Below are 17,500 nucleotides of genomic sequence, written 5' to 3'. Positions count from 1 at the left end.
AAAGAGCAGGAACCCGGACTTCACCAAAGAAATCGGTAATGCAGACATTGTCATCCTGCAAGAAACCTGGTACAGAGGAGACGGACCCACTGGTTGCCCTCTAGGTTACAGAGAGCTGGTAGTCCCATCCACCAAACTACCAGGTGTGAAACAGGGAAGGGACTCAGGGGGAATGCTAATTTGGTATAGAGCAGACCTAACTCACTCCATTAAATTAATCAAAACAGGAACATTTTACATTTGGCTAGAAATTCAAAAGGAAATTATCTTAACAGAGAAAAATGTCCTCCTGTGTGCTACCTATATCCCCCCACTAGAATCCCCATACTTTAATGAAGACAGCTTCTCCATCCTGGAGGGGGAAATCAATCACTTCCAGGCCCAGGGACATGTATTAGTCTGTGGCGACCTAAATGCCAGAACTGGACAGGAACCTGACACCCTCAGCACACAGGGGGACAAACACCTATCTGGAAGTGACAGCATTCCCTCCCCCATATGCCCACCTAGGCACAACTATGACAACATAACCAACAAAAACGGGTCACAACTCCTGCAGCTCTGTCGCACGCTGGGTATGTACATAGTCAATGGTAGGCTTCGAGGGGACTCCTATGGTAGGTACACCTATAGCTCATCTCTTGGCAGTAGCACTGTAGACTACTTTATCACTGACCTCAACCCAGAGTCTCTCAGAGCGTTCACAGTCAGCCCACTGACACCCCTATCAGACCACAGCAAAATCACAGTCTACTTGAACAGAGCAATACTCAATCATGAGGCATCAAAGCCAAAGGAACTGAGTAACATTAAGAAATGCTATAGATGGAAGGAATGCAGTTTGGAAACCTACCAAAAAACAATTAGGCAACAGCAAATTCAATCCCTTTTAGACAACTTCCTGGGTAAAACGTTCCACTGCAATAGTGAAGGTGTAAACTTGGCAGTAGAAAATCTTAACAGTATATTTGACCTCTCAGCTTCCCTATCAAATCTAAAAATCTCAAATAGAAAACCGAAGAAAATGAACAACAATGACAAATGGTTTGATGAAGAATGCAAAAATCTAAGAAATAAATTGAGAAACCTGTCCAACCAAAAACATAGAGACCCGGAAAACCTGAGTCTACGCCTTCTCTATGGTGAATCACTAAAACAATACAGAAATACACTACGGAAAAAGAAGGAACAGCATGTCAGAAATCAGCTCAATGTAATTGAAGAATCCATAGACTCTAACCAATTCTGGGAAAATTGGAAAACACTAAACAAACAACAACACGAAGAATTATCTATCCAAAATGGAGATGTATGGGTAAACCACTTCTCCAATCTTTTTGGCTCTATAACAAAGAATAAAGAGCAAAAACACATACATGATCAAATACAAATCTTAGAATCAACTATTAAAGACTACCAGAACCCACTGGATTCTCCAATTACCTTGAATGAGTTACAGGACAAAATAAAAACCCTCCAACCCAAAAAGGCCTGTGGTGTTGATGGTATCCTTAATGAAATGATCAAATATACAGACAACAAATTCCAATTGGCTATATTAAAACTCTTTAACATCGTCCTTAGCTCTTGCATCTTCCCCAATATTTGGAACCAAGGACTGATCACCCCAATCCACAAAAGTGGAGACAAATTTGACCCCAATAACTACCGTGGAATATGCGTCAACAGTAACCTTGGGAAAATACTCTGCATCATCATTAACAGCAGACTCGTACATTTCCTCAATGAAAACAATGTACTGAGCAAATGTCAAATTGGCTTTTTACCAAATTACCGTACAACAGACCATGTATTCACCCTACACACCCTAATTGACAACCAAACAAACCAAAACAAAGGCAAAGTCTTCTCATGCTTTGTTGATTTCAAAAAAGCCTTCGACTCAATTTGGCATGAGGGTCTGCTATACAAATTGATGGAAAGTGGTGTTGGGGGTAAAACATACATACATCATAAAATCCATGTACACAAACAACAAGTGTGCGGTTAAAATTGGCAAAAAACACACACATTTCTTCACACAAGGTCGTGGGGTGAGACAGGGATGCAGCTTAAGCCCCACCCTCTTCAACATATATATCAACGAATTGGCGCGGGCACTAGAACAGTCTGCAGCACCCGGTCTCACCCTACTAGAATCCGAAGTCAAATGTCTACTGTTTGCTGATGATCTGGTGCTTCTGTCACCAACCAAGGAGGGCCTACAGCAGCACCTAGATCTTCTGCACAGATTCTGTCAGACCTGGGCCCTGACAGTAAATCTCAGTAAGACCAAAATAATGGTGTTCCAAAAAAGGTCCAGTCGCCAGGACCACAAATTCCATCTAGACACCGTTGCCCTAGAGCACACAAAAAACTATACATACCTCGGCCTAAACATCAGCACCACAGGTAGCTTCCACAGAGCTGTGAACGATCTGAGAGACAAGGCAAGAAGGGCATTCTATGCCATCAAAAGGAACATAAATTTCAACATACCAATTAGGATCTGGCTAAAAATACTTGAATCAGTCATAGAGCCCATTGCCCTTTATGGTTGTGAGGTCTGGGGTCCGCTCACCAACCAAGATTTCACAAAATGGGACAAACACCAAATTGAGACTCTGCATGCAGAATTCTGCAAAAATATCCTCCGTGTACAACGTAGAACACCAAATAATGCATGCAGAGCAGAACTAGGCCGATACCCACTAATTATCAAAATCCAGAAAAGAGCCGTTAAATTCTACAACCACCTAAAAGGAAGCGATTCCCAAACCTTCCATAACAAAGCCATCACCTACAGAGAGATGAACCTGGAGAAGTGTCCCCTAAGCAAGCTGGTCCTAGGGCTCTGTTCACAAACACAAACACACCCCACAGAGCCCCAGGACAACAGCACAATTAGACCCAACCAAATCATGAGAAGACAAAAAGATAATTACTTGACACATTGGAAAGAATTAACAAAAAAACAGAGCAAACTAGAATGCTATTTGGCCCTAAACAGAGAGTATACAGTGGCAGAATACCTAACCACTGTGACTGACCCAAACTTAAGGAAAGCTTTGACTATGTACAGGCTCAGTGAGCATAGCCTTGCTATTGAGAAAGGCCGCCGTAGGCAGACATGGCTCTCAAGAGAAGACAGGCTATGTGCACACTGCCCACAAAATGAGGTGGAAACTGAGCTGCACTTCCTAACCTCCTTCCCAATGTATGACCATATTAGAGAGACATATTTCCCTCAGATTACACAGATCCACAAAGAAATCGAAAACAAATCCAATTTTGATAAACTCCCATATCTAATGGGTGAAATTCCACAGTGTGCCATCACAGCAGCAAGATTTGTGACCTGTTGCCACCAGAAAAGGGCAACCAGTGAAGAACAAACACCATTGTAAATACAGCCCATATTTATGTTTGTTTATTTTAACTTGTGTGCTTTGGCCATTTGTACGTTGTTGCAACACTGCATATATATAGTGTGACATTTGTAGTGTCTTTATTGTTTTGGAACTTCTGTGTGTGTAATGTTTGCTGTTCATTTTTATTGTTTATTTGACTTTTGTATGTTGTCTACCTCACTTGCTTTGGCAATGTTAACACATGTTTCCCATGCCAATAAAGCCCCTTGAATTGAATTGAATTGAATTGAATTGAGAGAGAGAGAGAGAGAGAGAGAGAGACAGAGAGAGAGAGACAGAGAGAGAGAGACAGAGAGAGAGAGACAGAGAGAGAGAGACAGAGACAGAGAGAGAGAATGTACCCTTCAATAAATAATCTATATCATTCAAAGCAAACATGGTTCAGCTAGAGAGGTAGAATGAGTAGAACAGGCCTCCCTATTCAAACATGGTTCAGCTACAGAGCTAGAATGAGTAGAACAGGCCTCCCTATTCAAACATGGTTCAGCTACAGAGCTAGAATGAGTAGAACAGGCCTCCCTATTCAAACATGGTTCAGCTACAGAGCTAGAATGAGTAGAACAGGCCTCTCTATTCAAACATGGTTCAGCTACAGAGCTAGAATGAGTAGAACAGGCCTCCCTATTCAAACATGGTTCAGCTACAGAGCTAGAATGAGTAGAACAGGCCTCCCTATTCAAACATGGTTCAGCTACAGAGCTAGAATGAGTAGAACAGGCCTCCCTATTCAAACGTGGTTCAGTTAAAGAACTAGAACGAGTAGAATGGGCCTCCCCATTCAAGTCAATGATGCCATAATGTAGATTCTATGTCTAGCAGTTCAGCTGCTGTATAAGGACTCATCAGGTTCAGGTACTGTAAATCTCACCTGTCCAGGAGTCTCATTGGCTTTGAACTGGTCACAGGTCAGTACTAAAGGAAACACAAAACAAAACCATCACATTTGGATCGACACCACACAGCACAACACAACACAATCACACCTGCACAACACAATCACACCTGCACAACACAATCACATCTGCACAACACAATCCCACCTGCACAACAACACAACAACACAAAACAACACAACACAATCCCACCTACACAACAACACAACACACTACACCACACACAAGAACACAACACAACACAATCCCACCTGCACAACAACACAACACAACACAACACACTACTCCACACCACTACACCACACACAAGAACACAACACAACATTTAGTGATGTGTGAAATCTATTGTGAATGTTTTGTAATGTTTTTAAACTGCTTTAATGTTGCTGGACCCCAGGAAGAGTAGCTGCTGCCTTGGCTGGAACTAATGGGGATCCTTAATAAATACAACACACCACAACACACACCACAACACAACACCACAACACAACACACACCACAACACAACACACACCACAACACAACACACACCACAACACAACACACACCACAACACAACAACACACCACAACACACCACAGCACACACAATACAACAACACAACACATACAAATGAAAACTGTCAAATCCTTATCATGTTCAAGTTGTTGCCATGGGTAACCATGTTTACCATCAGATACCAACTAACTAAGATACAAATGAAGACATGAGACAGAGAGGAAGTTGAGGTGGAGATTAAAACACCCAGAAACCCACAGCACACCAGTGCTGAAATGTTACCATGGTAACCATCCTAGCATGCATCCCAAATGACAACCTATGATATAGTGTTCTATGGGCCCTGGTCTAATGTAATGCACTATGTAGGGAATAGGGCCCTGGTCTAATGTAGTGCACTATATAGGGAATAGGGCCCTGGTCTAATGTAGTATAGGGAATAGGGTGTAATTTGGGACACAATACTAGAAAGAGGAAGCTGCCAGTGGAACAGAGAGTCTCTGTAATAACACTACCTACAGCAACAGAAGGACAGACCGTACTTTAATATGCAGCCACCCATAACAAAATGTATCCACTCACTGTTGTAAATCACCTAATGAATCAAAGCGTCTGCCAGATATGCATATGTTACATTATGTTATGTTGTATTATATTATGTTATATTATGTCAGATTATGTTAGATTATGTCAGATTATGTCAGCACAAGAACATCAGCACAAGAAATGTTCGTCGGGAACTTCCTGAAATGGGTATCCATGGCCGAGCAGCCGCACAAGCCTAAGATCACCATGCGCAATGCCAAGCGTCGGCTGGTGTGGTGTAAAGCTTACTGTCATTGGAGCAGTGGAAACACATTCTCTGGAGTGATGAATCATGCTTCACCATCTGGCAGTCCGACGGACTAATTTGTGTTTGGCAGATGACTGCTACATGCCAGAATGCATAGTGCCAAGTGTAAAGTTTGGTGGAGGAGGAATAATGATCTGGGGCTGTTTTTCAAAGCGAGGTCCATACAGAAATGGTTTGTCGAGATCGGTGTGGAAGAACATGAGTGGCCTGCACAGAGCCCCGACCTCAAACCCTATCATACACCTTTGGGATAAAGTGGAATGCTGACTGTGAGCCAGGCCTAATCGCCCAACATCAGTGCCCGACCTCACTAATGCTCTTGTGGCTGAATGGTAGCAAGTCTCCACAGCAATGTTCCAACATCTAGTGAACAGCTTTCCTAGAAGAGGAGGAGGCTGTTATAGCAGCAATGTTCCAACATCTAGTGAACAGCTTTCCTAGAAGAGGAGGAGGCTGTTATAGCAGCAATGTTCCATCTAGTGAACAGCTTTCCTAGAAGAGGAGGAGGCTGTTATAGACGTGTTGCTGTGCGTTTTGTTGCCAACTTTACTTTGCTAGCTGACAACTTTACGTTTTTTTTTTCCCTCTCTTTTTAATTACCGTTTATATTTTTTGTTTTTCCATCGCAACTTTTTTCCCTCATTCAACTTTTTCACTCCGGACGCTTTATCTGGACATGGTTTGTCAGCACCTTCAACAGCCGAAGCTAAGTAGTAACATTAACATGATGTCTTCTAATTGCAGTCGCTGTACTCATAATATACAGGAGAACGATCGCCTTATGGCGAGGATAGCTGTGCTGCAAGCCCAGCTTCAGACGCAATCGTTAGGCAAGGATAATTTCAGTGTAGGAAAGGAAGAAACAGCGTCTGTGCCACCAGTAAGTACAGATAGTAACGTTAGTATAAACCCCCCCGCACAGTCCCCGCAGCCGGACAACTTTCTCATGGCTTCTGGAGGGAAATGCTGTAGGAATGCTCAACTGGTGTCGCTCATTCAGCCGACAGAAACTTTCAACCGGTTTTCCCCATTATGTAGCGAGTCGGAGTCTGAGGCTGAGTCTTCTCTTGTCTCTACTCCTCCCGTTACGGGGTCTGAGACGCCGAAGGCTCCAACCATTAGCTCTGACAAATTGAAAACCCTAGTCATTGGCGACTCCATTACCCACAGTATTAGACTTAAAACGAATCACCCAGCGATCATACACTGTTTACCAGGGGGCAGGGCTACCGACGTTAAGGCTAATCTAAAGATGGTGCTGGCTAAAGTTAAATCTGGCGAGTGTAGAGAGTATAGAGATATTGTTATCCACGTCGGCACCAACGATGTTAGGATGAAACAGTCAGAGGTCACCAAGTGCAACATAGCTTCAGCGTGTAAATCAGCTAGAAAGATGTGTCGGCATCGAGTAATTGTCTCTGGCCTCCTCCCAGTTAGGGGGAGTGACGAGCTCTACAGCAGAGTCTCACAACTCAATCGCTGGTTGAAAACGGTTTTCTGCCCCTCCCAAAAGATAGAATTTGTAGATAATTGGCCCTCTTTCTGGGACTCACCCACAAACAGGACCAAGCCTGACCTGCTGAGGAGTGACAGACTCCATCCTAGCTGGAGGGGTGCTCTCATCTTATCTACTAACATAGATAGGGCTCTAACTCCCCTAGCTCCACAATGAAATAGGGTGCAGGCCAGGCAGCAGGCTGTTAGCCAACCTGCCAGCTTAGTGGAGTCTGCCAATAGCACAGTCAGTGTAGTCAGCTCAGCCATACCCATACCCATTGAGACTGTGTCTGTGCCTCGACCTAGGTTGGGCAAAATTAAACATGGCGGTGTTCGCCCTAGCAATCTCACTAGGATAAAGACCTCCTCCATTCCTGCCATTATTGAAAGAGATCGTGATACCTCACATCTCAAAATAGGGTTACTTAATGTTAGATCCCTCACTTCAAAGGCAGTCATAGTCAATAAACTAATCACTGATCATAATCTTGATGTGATTGGCCTGACTGAAACATGGCTTAAGCCTGATGAATTTACTGTGTTAAATGAGGCCTCACCTCCTGGTTACACTAGTGACCATATCCCCCGTGCATCCCGCAAAGGCGGAGGTGTTGCTAACATTTACGATAGCAAAAAAGAGACTGGAAACCCAAATTGGTCTACACGGACAAGTTCTGGCCTGGTTTAGAACTTACCTGTCGGAAAGATATCAGTTTGTCTCTGTGAATGGTTTGTCCTCTGACAAATCAACTGTACATTTCGGTGTTCCTCAAGGTTCCGTTTTAGGACCACTATTGTTTTCACTATATATGTTACCTCTTGGGGATGTTATTCGAAAACATAATGTTAACTTTCACTGCTATGCGGATGACACACAGCTGTACATTTCAATGAAACATGGTGAAGCCCCAAAATTGCCCTCGCTAGAAGCCTGTGTTTCAGACATAAGGAAGTGGATGGCTGAAAACTTTCTACTCTTAAACTCGGATAAAACAGAGATGCTTGTTCTAGGTCCCAAGAAACAAAGAGATCTTCTGTTAAATCTGACAATTAATCTTGATGGTTGTAAAGTCGTCTCAAATAAAACTGTGAAGGACCTCGGCGTTACTCTTGACCCTGATCTCTCTTTTGACGAACATATCAAGACTGTTTCAAGGACAGCTTTTTTCCAACTACGTAACATTGCAAAAATCAGACATTTTCTGTCCAAAAATGATGCAGAAAAATTAATACATGCATTTGTTACTTCTAGGTTAGACTACTGCAATGCTCTACTTTCCGGCTACCCGGATAAAGCACTAAATAAACTTCAGTTAGTGGTAAATACGGCTGCTAGAATCCTGACTAGAACCAAGAAATTTGATCATATTACTCCAGTGCTAGCCTCCCTACACTGGCTTCCTGTTAAGGCAAGGGCTGATTTCAAGGTTTTACTGTTAACCTATAAAGCGTTACATGGGCTTGCTCCTACCTATCTTTCCGAGTTGGTCCTGCCGTACATACCTATACGTACGCTACGGTCACAAGACGCAGGCCTCCTAATTGTCCCTAGAATTTCCAAGGAAACAGCGGGAGGCAGGGCTTTCTCCTATAGATCTCAATTTTTCTGGAACGGTCTGCCTACCCATGTGAGAGACGCAGACTCGGTCTCAACCTTTAAGTCTTTACTGAAGACTTATCTCTTCAGTAGGTCATATGATTGAGCGTAGTCTAGCCCAGGAGTGTGAAGGTGAACGGAAAGGCTCTGGAGCAACGAACCGCCCTTGCTGTCTCTGCATGGCCGGTTCCCCTCTCTCCACTGGGATTCTCTGCCTCTAACCCTATTACGGGGGCTGAGTCACTGGCTTACTGGTGCTCTTTCATGCCATCCCTGGGAGGGGTGCGTCACTTGAGTGGGTTGAGTTACTGACGTGATCTTCCTGTCTGGGTTGGCGCCCCCCCTTGGTTTGTGCTGTGGTGGAGATCTTTGTGGGCTATACTCGGCCTTGTCTCAGGATTGTAAGTTGGTGGTTGAAGATATCCCTCTAGTGGTGCGGGGGCTGTGCTTTGGCAAAGTGGGTGGGGTTTTCCTTCCTGTTTGGCCCTGTCTGGGGGTATCTTCGGATGGGGCCACAGTGTCTCCTGACCGCTCCTGTCTCAGCCTCCAGTATTTATGCTGCTGTAGTTTATGTGTTGGGGGGCTAGGGTCAGTTGGTTATACCTGGAGTACTTCTCCTGTCTTATCCAGTGTCCTGTGTGAATTTAAGTATGCTCTCTCTAATTCTCTCGTTCTCTCTTTCTTTCTCTCTCTCTGAGAACCTGAGCCCTAGGACCATACGTCACGGCAAACCAGGCATGATGACTCCTTGCTGTTCCCAGTCCACCTGGCCTTGCTGCTGTTCCAGTTTCAACTGCTCTGCCTGCGGTTATGGAACCCCTACCTGTCCCAGACCTGCTGCTTTCAACTCTTAATGATCGGCTATGAAAAGCCAACTGACTTTTATTCCTGATTATTATTTGACCATGCTTGTCATTTATGAACATTTTGAAAATCTTGGCTCTCTTTAATTGTCTCCTTCTCTCTTTCTTTCTCTCGGAGGACCTGAGCCCTAGGACCATACGTCAGGACTACCGGGCATGATGACTCCTTGCTGTCCCCAGTCCGCCTGGCCTTGCTGCTATTCCAGTTTCAACTGTTCTGCCTGCGGTTACGGAACCCCTACCTGTCCCAGACCTGCTGTTTTCAACTCTTAATGATCGGCTATGAAAAGCCAACTGACATTTATTCCTGATTATTATCTGACCATGCTTGTCATTTATGAACATTTTGAAAATCTTGGCTCTCTCTAATTTTCTCCTTCTCTCTTTCTTTCTCTCTCTCGGAGGACCTGAGCCCTAGGACCATACGTCAGGGCTGCCGGGCATGATGGCTCCTTGCTGTCTCCAGTCCACCTGGCCTTGCTGCTATTCCAGTTTCAACTGTTCTGCCTGCGGTTATGGAACCGCCACCTGTCCCAGACCTGTTGTTTTCAACTCTTAATGATCGGCTATGAAAATTATTCATGATTATTATTTGACCATGCTTGTCACTTATGAACATTTTGAACATCTTGGCATAGTTCTGTTATAATCTCCACCCGGCACAGCCAGAAGAGGACTGGCCACCCCTCATAGCCTGGTTCCTCTCTAGGTTTCTTCCTAGGTTTTGGCCTTTCTAGGGAGTTTTTCCTAGCCACCGTGCTTCTACACCTGCATTGCTTGCTGTTTGGGGTTTTAGGCTGGGTTTCTGTACAGCACTTCGAGATATTAGCTGAGGTACGAAGGGCTATATAAAATAAACTTGATATAGCAGCAAAGGGGGGGGGATCAACTCCATATTAATGCCCATGAATTTGGAAAGAGATGTTCGACGAGAAGGTGTCCACATACTTTTCGTCATGTTATGTTATGTTAGATATAGCTGTAATTTAGGACCGTTAAAATAGGAGCCAAGTTATATTTCCAATCCAGGCCTTCCTCTTCTAAGAGACAAAGGTATCGTATTGTAATGTATCGTGTCGTGGGAAGCAATGCATCATAGCACCAGATTCTACAATCACCTGAGCACTGAGCCTGTTTGTTGTTGTAGTTACTGTATCCAGGGTGACAGAGGCAACTGTAGCTTCCTTTCTGGTTCTGGCAGTCCCCGCCCACTCCACAGACACCAGCGATATCATTACACTCATCTATGTCTGAGGGAGAAAGAGATAAAAAGAGAGATTAGTGTAGAGGGAGAGACAATTATGATTTTTTAATGATTTTTCAAATTTTATTTCACCTTTATTTAATCAAGTAGGCCAGTTGAGAACAAGTTCTAATTTATGACTGCAACCTGGCCAATATAAAGCAAAGCAGTGTGACACAGACAACAACACAGAGTTACACGTGGAATAAACAAACGTACAGTCAATAACACAATAGAAAATGTCTTTATACAGTGTATGCAAAAATCCAGCTGCAGCGATCGGTAAGCTGCTCAGATAGCTGATGATGAGGAGGAAGAGGAAAAATAGGAGTAAAATGATGGTAAGAGACAGAGAGAATGACAGAGAAATAGAGGGAGAGAAAAAAAGAGAGAAAAAAAAGAGGAGAGAGAGAGAGAGAGAGAGAGAGAGAGAGAGAGAGAGAGAGAGAGAGGGGGAGGGCGGGAGAGAGAGAGAGAGACAGAGACAAGAGAGAAGAGAGAGAGAGAAGAGAGAGAGAGAGAGAGAGAGAAAGAGAGAGAGAGACAGAGAGAGAGAGAGAGAGAGAGAGAGAGTTTTTTTTGAGTTTTTATAAAACCTTTATTTTCTACTCAAATGTTAACATAAATAATGACACACTGCCTTTTCAGAAATGAAACAATGAATGTAATTCCTACACAAAATAAATAAAATAAAAATACAAAAGAACATATACATTCAACTTATTTCCTCAACAAAAAATAATTTCCCCTCCTCTACAAAACAAAGCGCTCCTTCATATGCCCACTTCTCCTCAAACAATTGGAGATCTTTTACAGCTGAGAAGAACTCAAAATCCACTTTTATTCTTGCTTTCACTAATCCTTTAAAAACACATCTTATATCCTTCTCATATCCCGTGTCTATTTTATGTTTCCTACTCAAAAAAATTGACATCTTAGCTTGTCCCAAAATAAAATTTAACATTTGACATTTTCTTTTCTGTTGCTTACTATATTGAAACCCCAAAATAAAAACATTGTTATTAAAAATCTCACCTACAGCTCTAAACAATGATTCCAGTATTTCCAATAAAGGTTTTATCCTCTCACACTCCATAAAACAGTGAAAAATGGTTTCTCTTATATTACAAAAAGGACATCCATCTCTAACATCTGAATTAATGACAGATACAAAAGCATTAACTGCAATAATGCCATGTAACACCCTCCATTGCATATCACCAGTACCCTTTTGTAACGGTGGTTTGTACAGTGCTCTCCATGCTGGCTTTACCTTGTCATCAATTCCCAATTTTACCCTCCATGGAGTGTCTTTTCTATTTTTCAATTTCTCTTTGTTTAACACCTTAACACACCCCCTATACAAATCCTTCCCATTCACCTCATCCAAACCCACCTCTTCCAACCCTCTCAAATCCAACAATATACCCTTTCTCTCTGACTCTGTGATATTTGGTGTAATCCCTAATCTTGGAAATGAGACGTCTTCATCTTGTTCCTTCTTCTTGTGACTATTAAGCATTCCCCACTCTTCCGCTGACAGAGCTTTCCTGCAGCTTCCCAGCATTTGTCCAACAATCCTTTCCGACCTCACCCCCAAATGTTCAGCCAACCGTCTTCCATCCATTAAGTCGGGCCCAGCCATTGCCATTAACTGTCTTAAGGTGATTATTTTTCCCTTCACCAGAATCTTGGAGAAATGTGGAACAGCTGCAGTTGTACAATCCAGTCTTGCCCCAAACACCAGAGGTTCCTCCAACAGCCAATGCACTGACTCCGCTGAAGTTCGTCTGGACACCTTCATTATGCTCCACACTCTGAGAAGACCTCTGTAAAACGGAGGTACTCCCTCCCTAGAAATCTGGCTACTATCAACCAGAAATAAAGCCTTCTTTAAACCTAATCCTCCAACCCTCTGTAACACAAGGCCTGCTACCCCCCTCCACACCACATTTTCCTGTCCATAAAGCAACCTTTGAATAAACTGAAAACGGAAAGCAGCAGCCCTACTAGCAAGATGTACCAGACCTTGTCCCCCCTCCTCTTTTGACAAATACAAAACACTTTGTGGAACCCAGTGATATTTATCCCAAAAAAAATCCACCATAATTACCTGTATCTTAGCCAGAAGACCAGATGGTGGTTCTAAAACTGCCAACCGATGCCATAATGCAGAGGCAATCACATTGTTAACTATAATAGTTCGCCCCCTATATGACATTCGAGATAACAACCAACGCCATCTCCTCATCCTCCCTTCCACCATTTCAACCACCCCAATCCAATTTCTTTCCATAATCCCCTCATCTCCTACGTACACTCCAAGATACTTAAACCCTCCCTTACACCATTCCAATCCCCCTGGCAAAGCCATGATCCCTCCAGACCATTCTCCAATCTGTAGAGCACAACTCTTTTCCCAATTTACTTTTGCCGAGGATATTCCCCTAAAACGATCAACCATTAGACTCAAACTATCCACCTCCGCTTGATTTTTCACTAAAACAACTACATCATCAGCATAGGCTGAGAGACGAATAGGAGGAATATCCTCTGAAAGGTACACCCCTTCAATGCGACTTCTAATGCTATTTAGTAGTGGCTCTATAGCAATGGCATACAGCATCCCTGATAAAGAACATCCCTGCCTAATACCTCTACACACTTTAAAAGGAGCACTCAAACCACCGTTAACTTTCAATACACTTTCAATGTCACCATATATCACCTTTATCATGTCAATAAAACCAGAGCTGAACCCAAACGCCTCAAGCGTATGCCATAAATATTGATGTTCAACTCGGTCAAATGCCTTTTCCTGATCAATTGAAATTAAACCTGCATCCAACCCAATAGCCCTAGAGATGTCCAAAAAGTCACGAATCAGAGAAATGTTATCCCCTATCTGCCTGCCAGGAACACAGTAGGACTGGTCCGTATGTATGATTTGCCCCATCACCTCCCTCAGCCTGTTGGACAAAGCCTTGGACAGGATCTTATAATCAGTGCACAATAAAGCCACCGGCCTCCAGTTTTTCACCTCCCTAGGGTCTCCCTTTTTGGGCAATAGGGTGAGGACAGCCCTTCTGCAGCTTAATGGTAGTAACCCTCCGGTTAAACTATCACTAACTACTGCCAGCCAATCTTCTCCCAAAAGAGTCCAAAAAGACTTAAAAAAGTCAACGGGAAGCCCATCAAAGCCTGGTGCCCTTCCATTTTCCATGCCTTTTAATGCAGAGTATAACTCCTGCAAAGACAATGGTTGCTCAAGCTCAACCTGAGCTTCTGCATCCACCTTTGGGAGCCCATCAAGGAACTGCTGTGTCACTGCTTTATCCTCTTTGTACTCACACTTGTAGAGCTCAGCATAGAACTCTACTGCCCTCTTTCTAATTTCACTAGGGCTAGTGAGCTCTTGTCCAACAGCTGATTTGAGACAATGAATAATTTTTCTTTGTCCATTCTTTTTCTCTAAACCAAAGAAAAATTTGGATGAGGCATCCATTTCAGATATTCCCTGAAACTTACTTCTCACCAATGCCCCCTGTGCTCTGATACCCAGCAGGTCTGCCAATTCAACTTTTTTTTTCTTGAGTGCCTGCTTATGGCCTCGATCTCCTGTGGTCTCAACCAACGTCATGAGTTCCACTATTTCAAACTCTAGGGCTTTCATTGATCTGATGATATCCTTGGTGACATTCCTCGTGTATTGATTACAAAATTGTTGAATCTGTATTTTCCCTATATCCCACCACTGTTGAAGAGATACAAAACTGTCCTTTTGAGACCTCCACCTCTCCCAGAAAAAACAAAAACATTTCCTGAAGTGAGCATCACTCAATAAAGTTATATTAAAATGCCAGTATGCACTTTTAGGTTTTACAACATTAATGTACACCACCTCTGTTATTAAACAATGATCAGAAAATCCCACTGGGGTTATCACACTTGATTTACAGACCTGAGATTGATGCTCAAAACAATAAAACCTATCTAACCTTGCCATAGAGATGATGTTCTCTCTCACATGCGCCCAGGTGTACTGCCTTGTGCCTCCATTTTGACTCCGCCAAATATCACACAATTCATGTGTTACAATGAGGCGTTTTAAAAAGGTCCTTGAGGCTATATGAGGTTCTTGGTGATTTCTATCTAAATCACTGACTGTGCAGTTAAAATCCCCAGCAATAAATAAATAATCTTCATTGTTACATTTCTCAATGGTATTTGATAATGTCTCTAAAAAACATACCCTCTCAACTGCCACCACTGGGGCATAGACATTTATCAGACACATAGTGATGTTTTCATACCTTGCTCTAACTTTTAATAACCTCCCCTCAACTACCTCTTCAACCTCATAAGACAAAGGCAAAAACCCCCTTGAGAACAATATAGCCACACCCCCACTTTTAGAATTTTTATGACTACACACCACTGTCCCCCCCCACTCCTTTTTCCACATAACTTCATTTTCCAAATTACTATGCGTTTCTTGTAGAAAATTTATGTCACTTCCCTTTCCCCTAATTAACTCATACACTATCGCTCTTTTTTTAACATCTCTTCCGCCATTTATGTTTAAAGAAGAAATCTTAAAACTGCTCATGAATGAAAAAAATATACAAAGGAAAATACAGACATCCCATCTCTTTACAGGGTTAAAACTGCAACTAAACCCTTTCATTTTCTTTAGAATTTACATCACTTATCACTCTCGTGACCACCTTCTTAAGTCTAGCAATTTCAGGGCTTGTCAAACCTCCCCCTGTTATTTTTGACATCAAAAACTTTGCTGATTCAATAAACAATTCACTTTCAGGGAAAAAATCAGTTATATTGTAATCCTGCATATATTTCTTCCCTTTTGTCAACTTCAGAAATTGGCGTACCTTCTTAATTCCATACCTTCCTTCCTCCCCAATTATCTCACTATTTTGTTGTGACGCGTCAGATGACTCACTCCCGCTCTCTTCCCCAGAGGAAAACTCCCCCATCTCTTCAACCTTTTCATCTTCAACTAATTTATCAATCTCTACCCTCCTTTTAGAATTAGACCCTTCACCCCGCCCTACATTCTTTCTCTTACTTCTCGGTACTTTGAAAACAGCTTCTTCCTTTCCTGTTATTTCAATTTCCTCTTTATCTCCAATTTCATTTTCCAACACCACCTCAGCAACGGCAGTCGCAATCTCACAGACTGCTTCCCCTCCCTCCTTGTTCTGATCCACCACAATTGTCCCCGTATCCACACTGCCTTCCTCTCCCCCTTTTCCAACCACATCTGCCCACCTTCTTCCTTCCCCTGTACTTTTAGCAGGTTCATCTCTTTGCATCGATGCATTATCTGTACCATCAATATAACTACTACCGGGCTCTGCGCGCTCCTTCTCAGGACAACTACGCACCAAATGCCCCTCTCTTCCACACCCAAAACATTTCATTGATTCAGTAGAAGCGTAAAAAACATAATCAAATCCATCAATCTTAAAACTGAACGCTAAATTCAGTTCATCAACGTCCTTTTTTAAGATCATATGCACTTGCCTCCTATGAGACACGACATGTTTCAGCAACGGAGATTTGCATCCAAAAAGAACTTTCTTTATTGTAGATACAATTTGACCATGACGCGATAATTCTCTCTCCAACACTTCATCTCTAACAAATGGTGGTACGTTAGACAATATAACCTTCTTAGCCGGATTCATAAGTGGAAATACCTTCGTCTGTGTCTCCCTCAAAACAACACCGTTCTCCACCATCGTATTCACTTTTCCAATAGAATCTAAGAATATCACTACTGCGCTATTCATCCTTGAGGCTGATTTAATGCTATCATACCCAATCATACTACCTACCGCTAAAACACATTCTTCCACTGAACATCCAACCTCTGCCAAAATCTTAATTCCATTGCGCCGACTAAGTTTTTCATACTCCAAACTCTCACGAGTGGACATTACACCCAGCCTCAACCAGCTGGTTGTGCCCTCACGAAAACAAACAACCTCAAACTATCCCACCACCCCTCTACTTGTTAATTAATAATTAGAACAATTATCTTTAAACCAACTAATCAATATATATATATTTACATACCAAAACCCAATAGAATGAAAAGAAATCCAGTCGCTCTCACAAACACTCCTGCTTGACGACTCACTTCCCAGCATGCACTCCGAAGAGAGAGAGAGAGAGAGAGAGAGAGAGAGAGAGAGAGAGAGAGAGAGAGAGAGAGAGAGAGAGAGAGAGAGAGAGAGAGAGAGAGAGAGATTATCTAGAGGGAGTAAGTCATTCAGACAGTCTCAGTTCTGCTGCAAGTCAGTGTGGGGGTCACAGTTCAATCAGGTTTAGGGGCATTTAAGTCAGTGGTTCCCAAACCTCTCCTCTGGGAAACCCAGAGATTTCATCACTGTGTTGTAGCCCTGAACTAGCTGACCTGATTCACCTGAGTCACCTCATAGAGGGCTTTAGGATTAGTTGACAAGTTCAATCAGGTGTACTAGCTGTGGAATAGTTACAATACATGGAAGGCTTTGGGTCCCGGAGGAGAGGTTTGGAGTCCACTGATTTACGTGGTCGCATTCCTGGCTGACTAAATTGTAATCATAACATTGCACCA

The 17,500-nt window shown here is 42.8% G+C and overlaps 1 protein-coding gene across 2 annotated transcripts in view; it reads right to left on the bottom strand.

The window, feature by feature from the left end:
• The window catches only part of LOC120018425 (adhesion G protein-coupled receptor E1-like), a 67,227-nt gene that overhangs the window by 31,437 nt on the left and 18,290 nt on the right, over positions 1-17,500 (bottom strand). For both annotated transcript variants that reach the window (XM_038961629.1, XM_038961623.1), the window contains exons 5-6: positions 10,751-10,882; positions 4,300-4,343 (exon numbers count right to left, since the gene is read on the bottom strand). In XM_038961629.1, the coding sequence (XP_038817557.1) occupies positions 4,300-4,343; positions 10,751-10,882 (176 nt within the window). The remainder of the gene's footprint in view (positions 1-4,299; positions 4,344-10,750; positions 10,883-17,500) is intronic.

The sequence above is a fragment of the Salvelinus namaycush genome, chromosome 2 (genome assembly GCF_016432855.1).
Source record: "Salvelinus namaycush isolate Seneca chromosome 2, SaNama_1.0, whole genome shotgun sequence".
NCBI classification, from domain to species: Eukaryota; Metazoa; Chordata; class Actinopteri; order Salmoniformes; family Salmonidae; genus Salvelinus; species Salvelinus namaycush.
The sequence above is the reverse complement of the archived record's forward strand: the minus strand, read 5'-3'. Positions and strand labels throughout refer to the sequence as shown.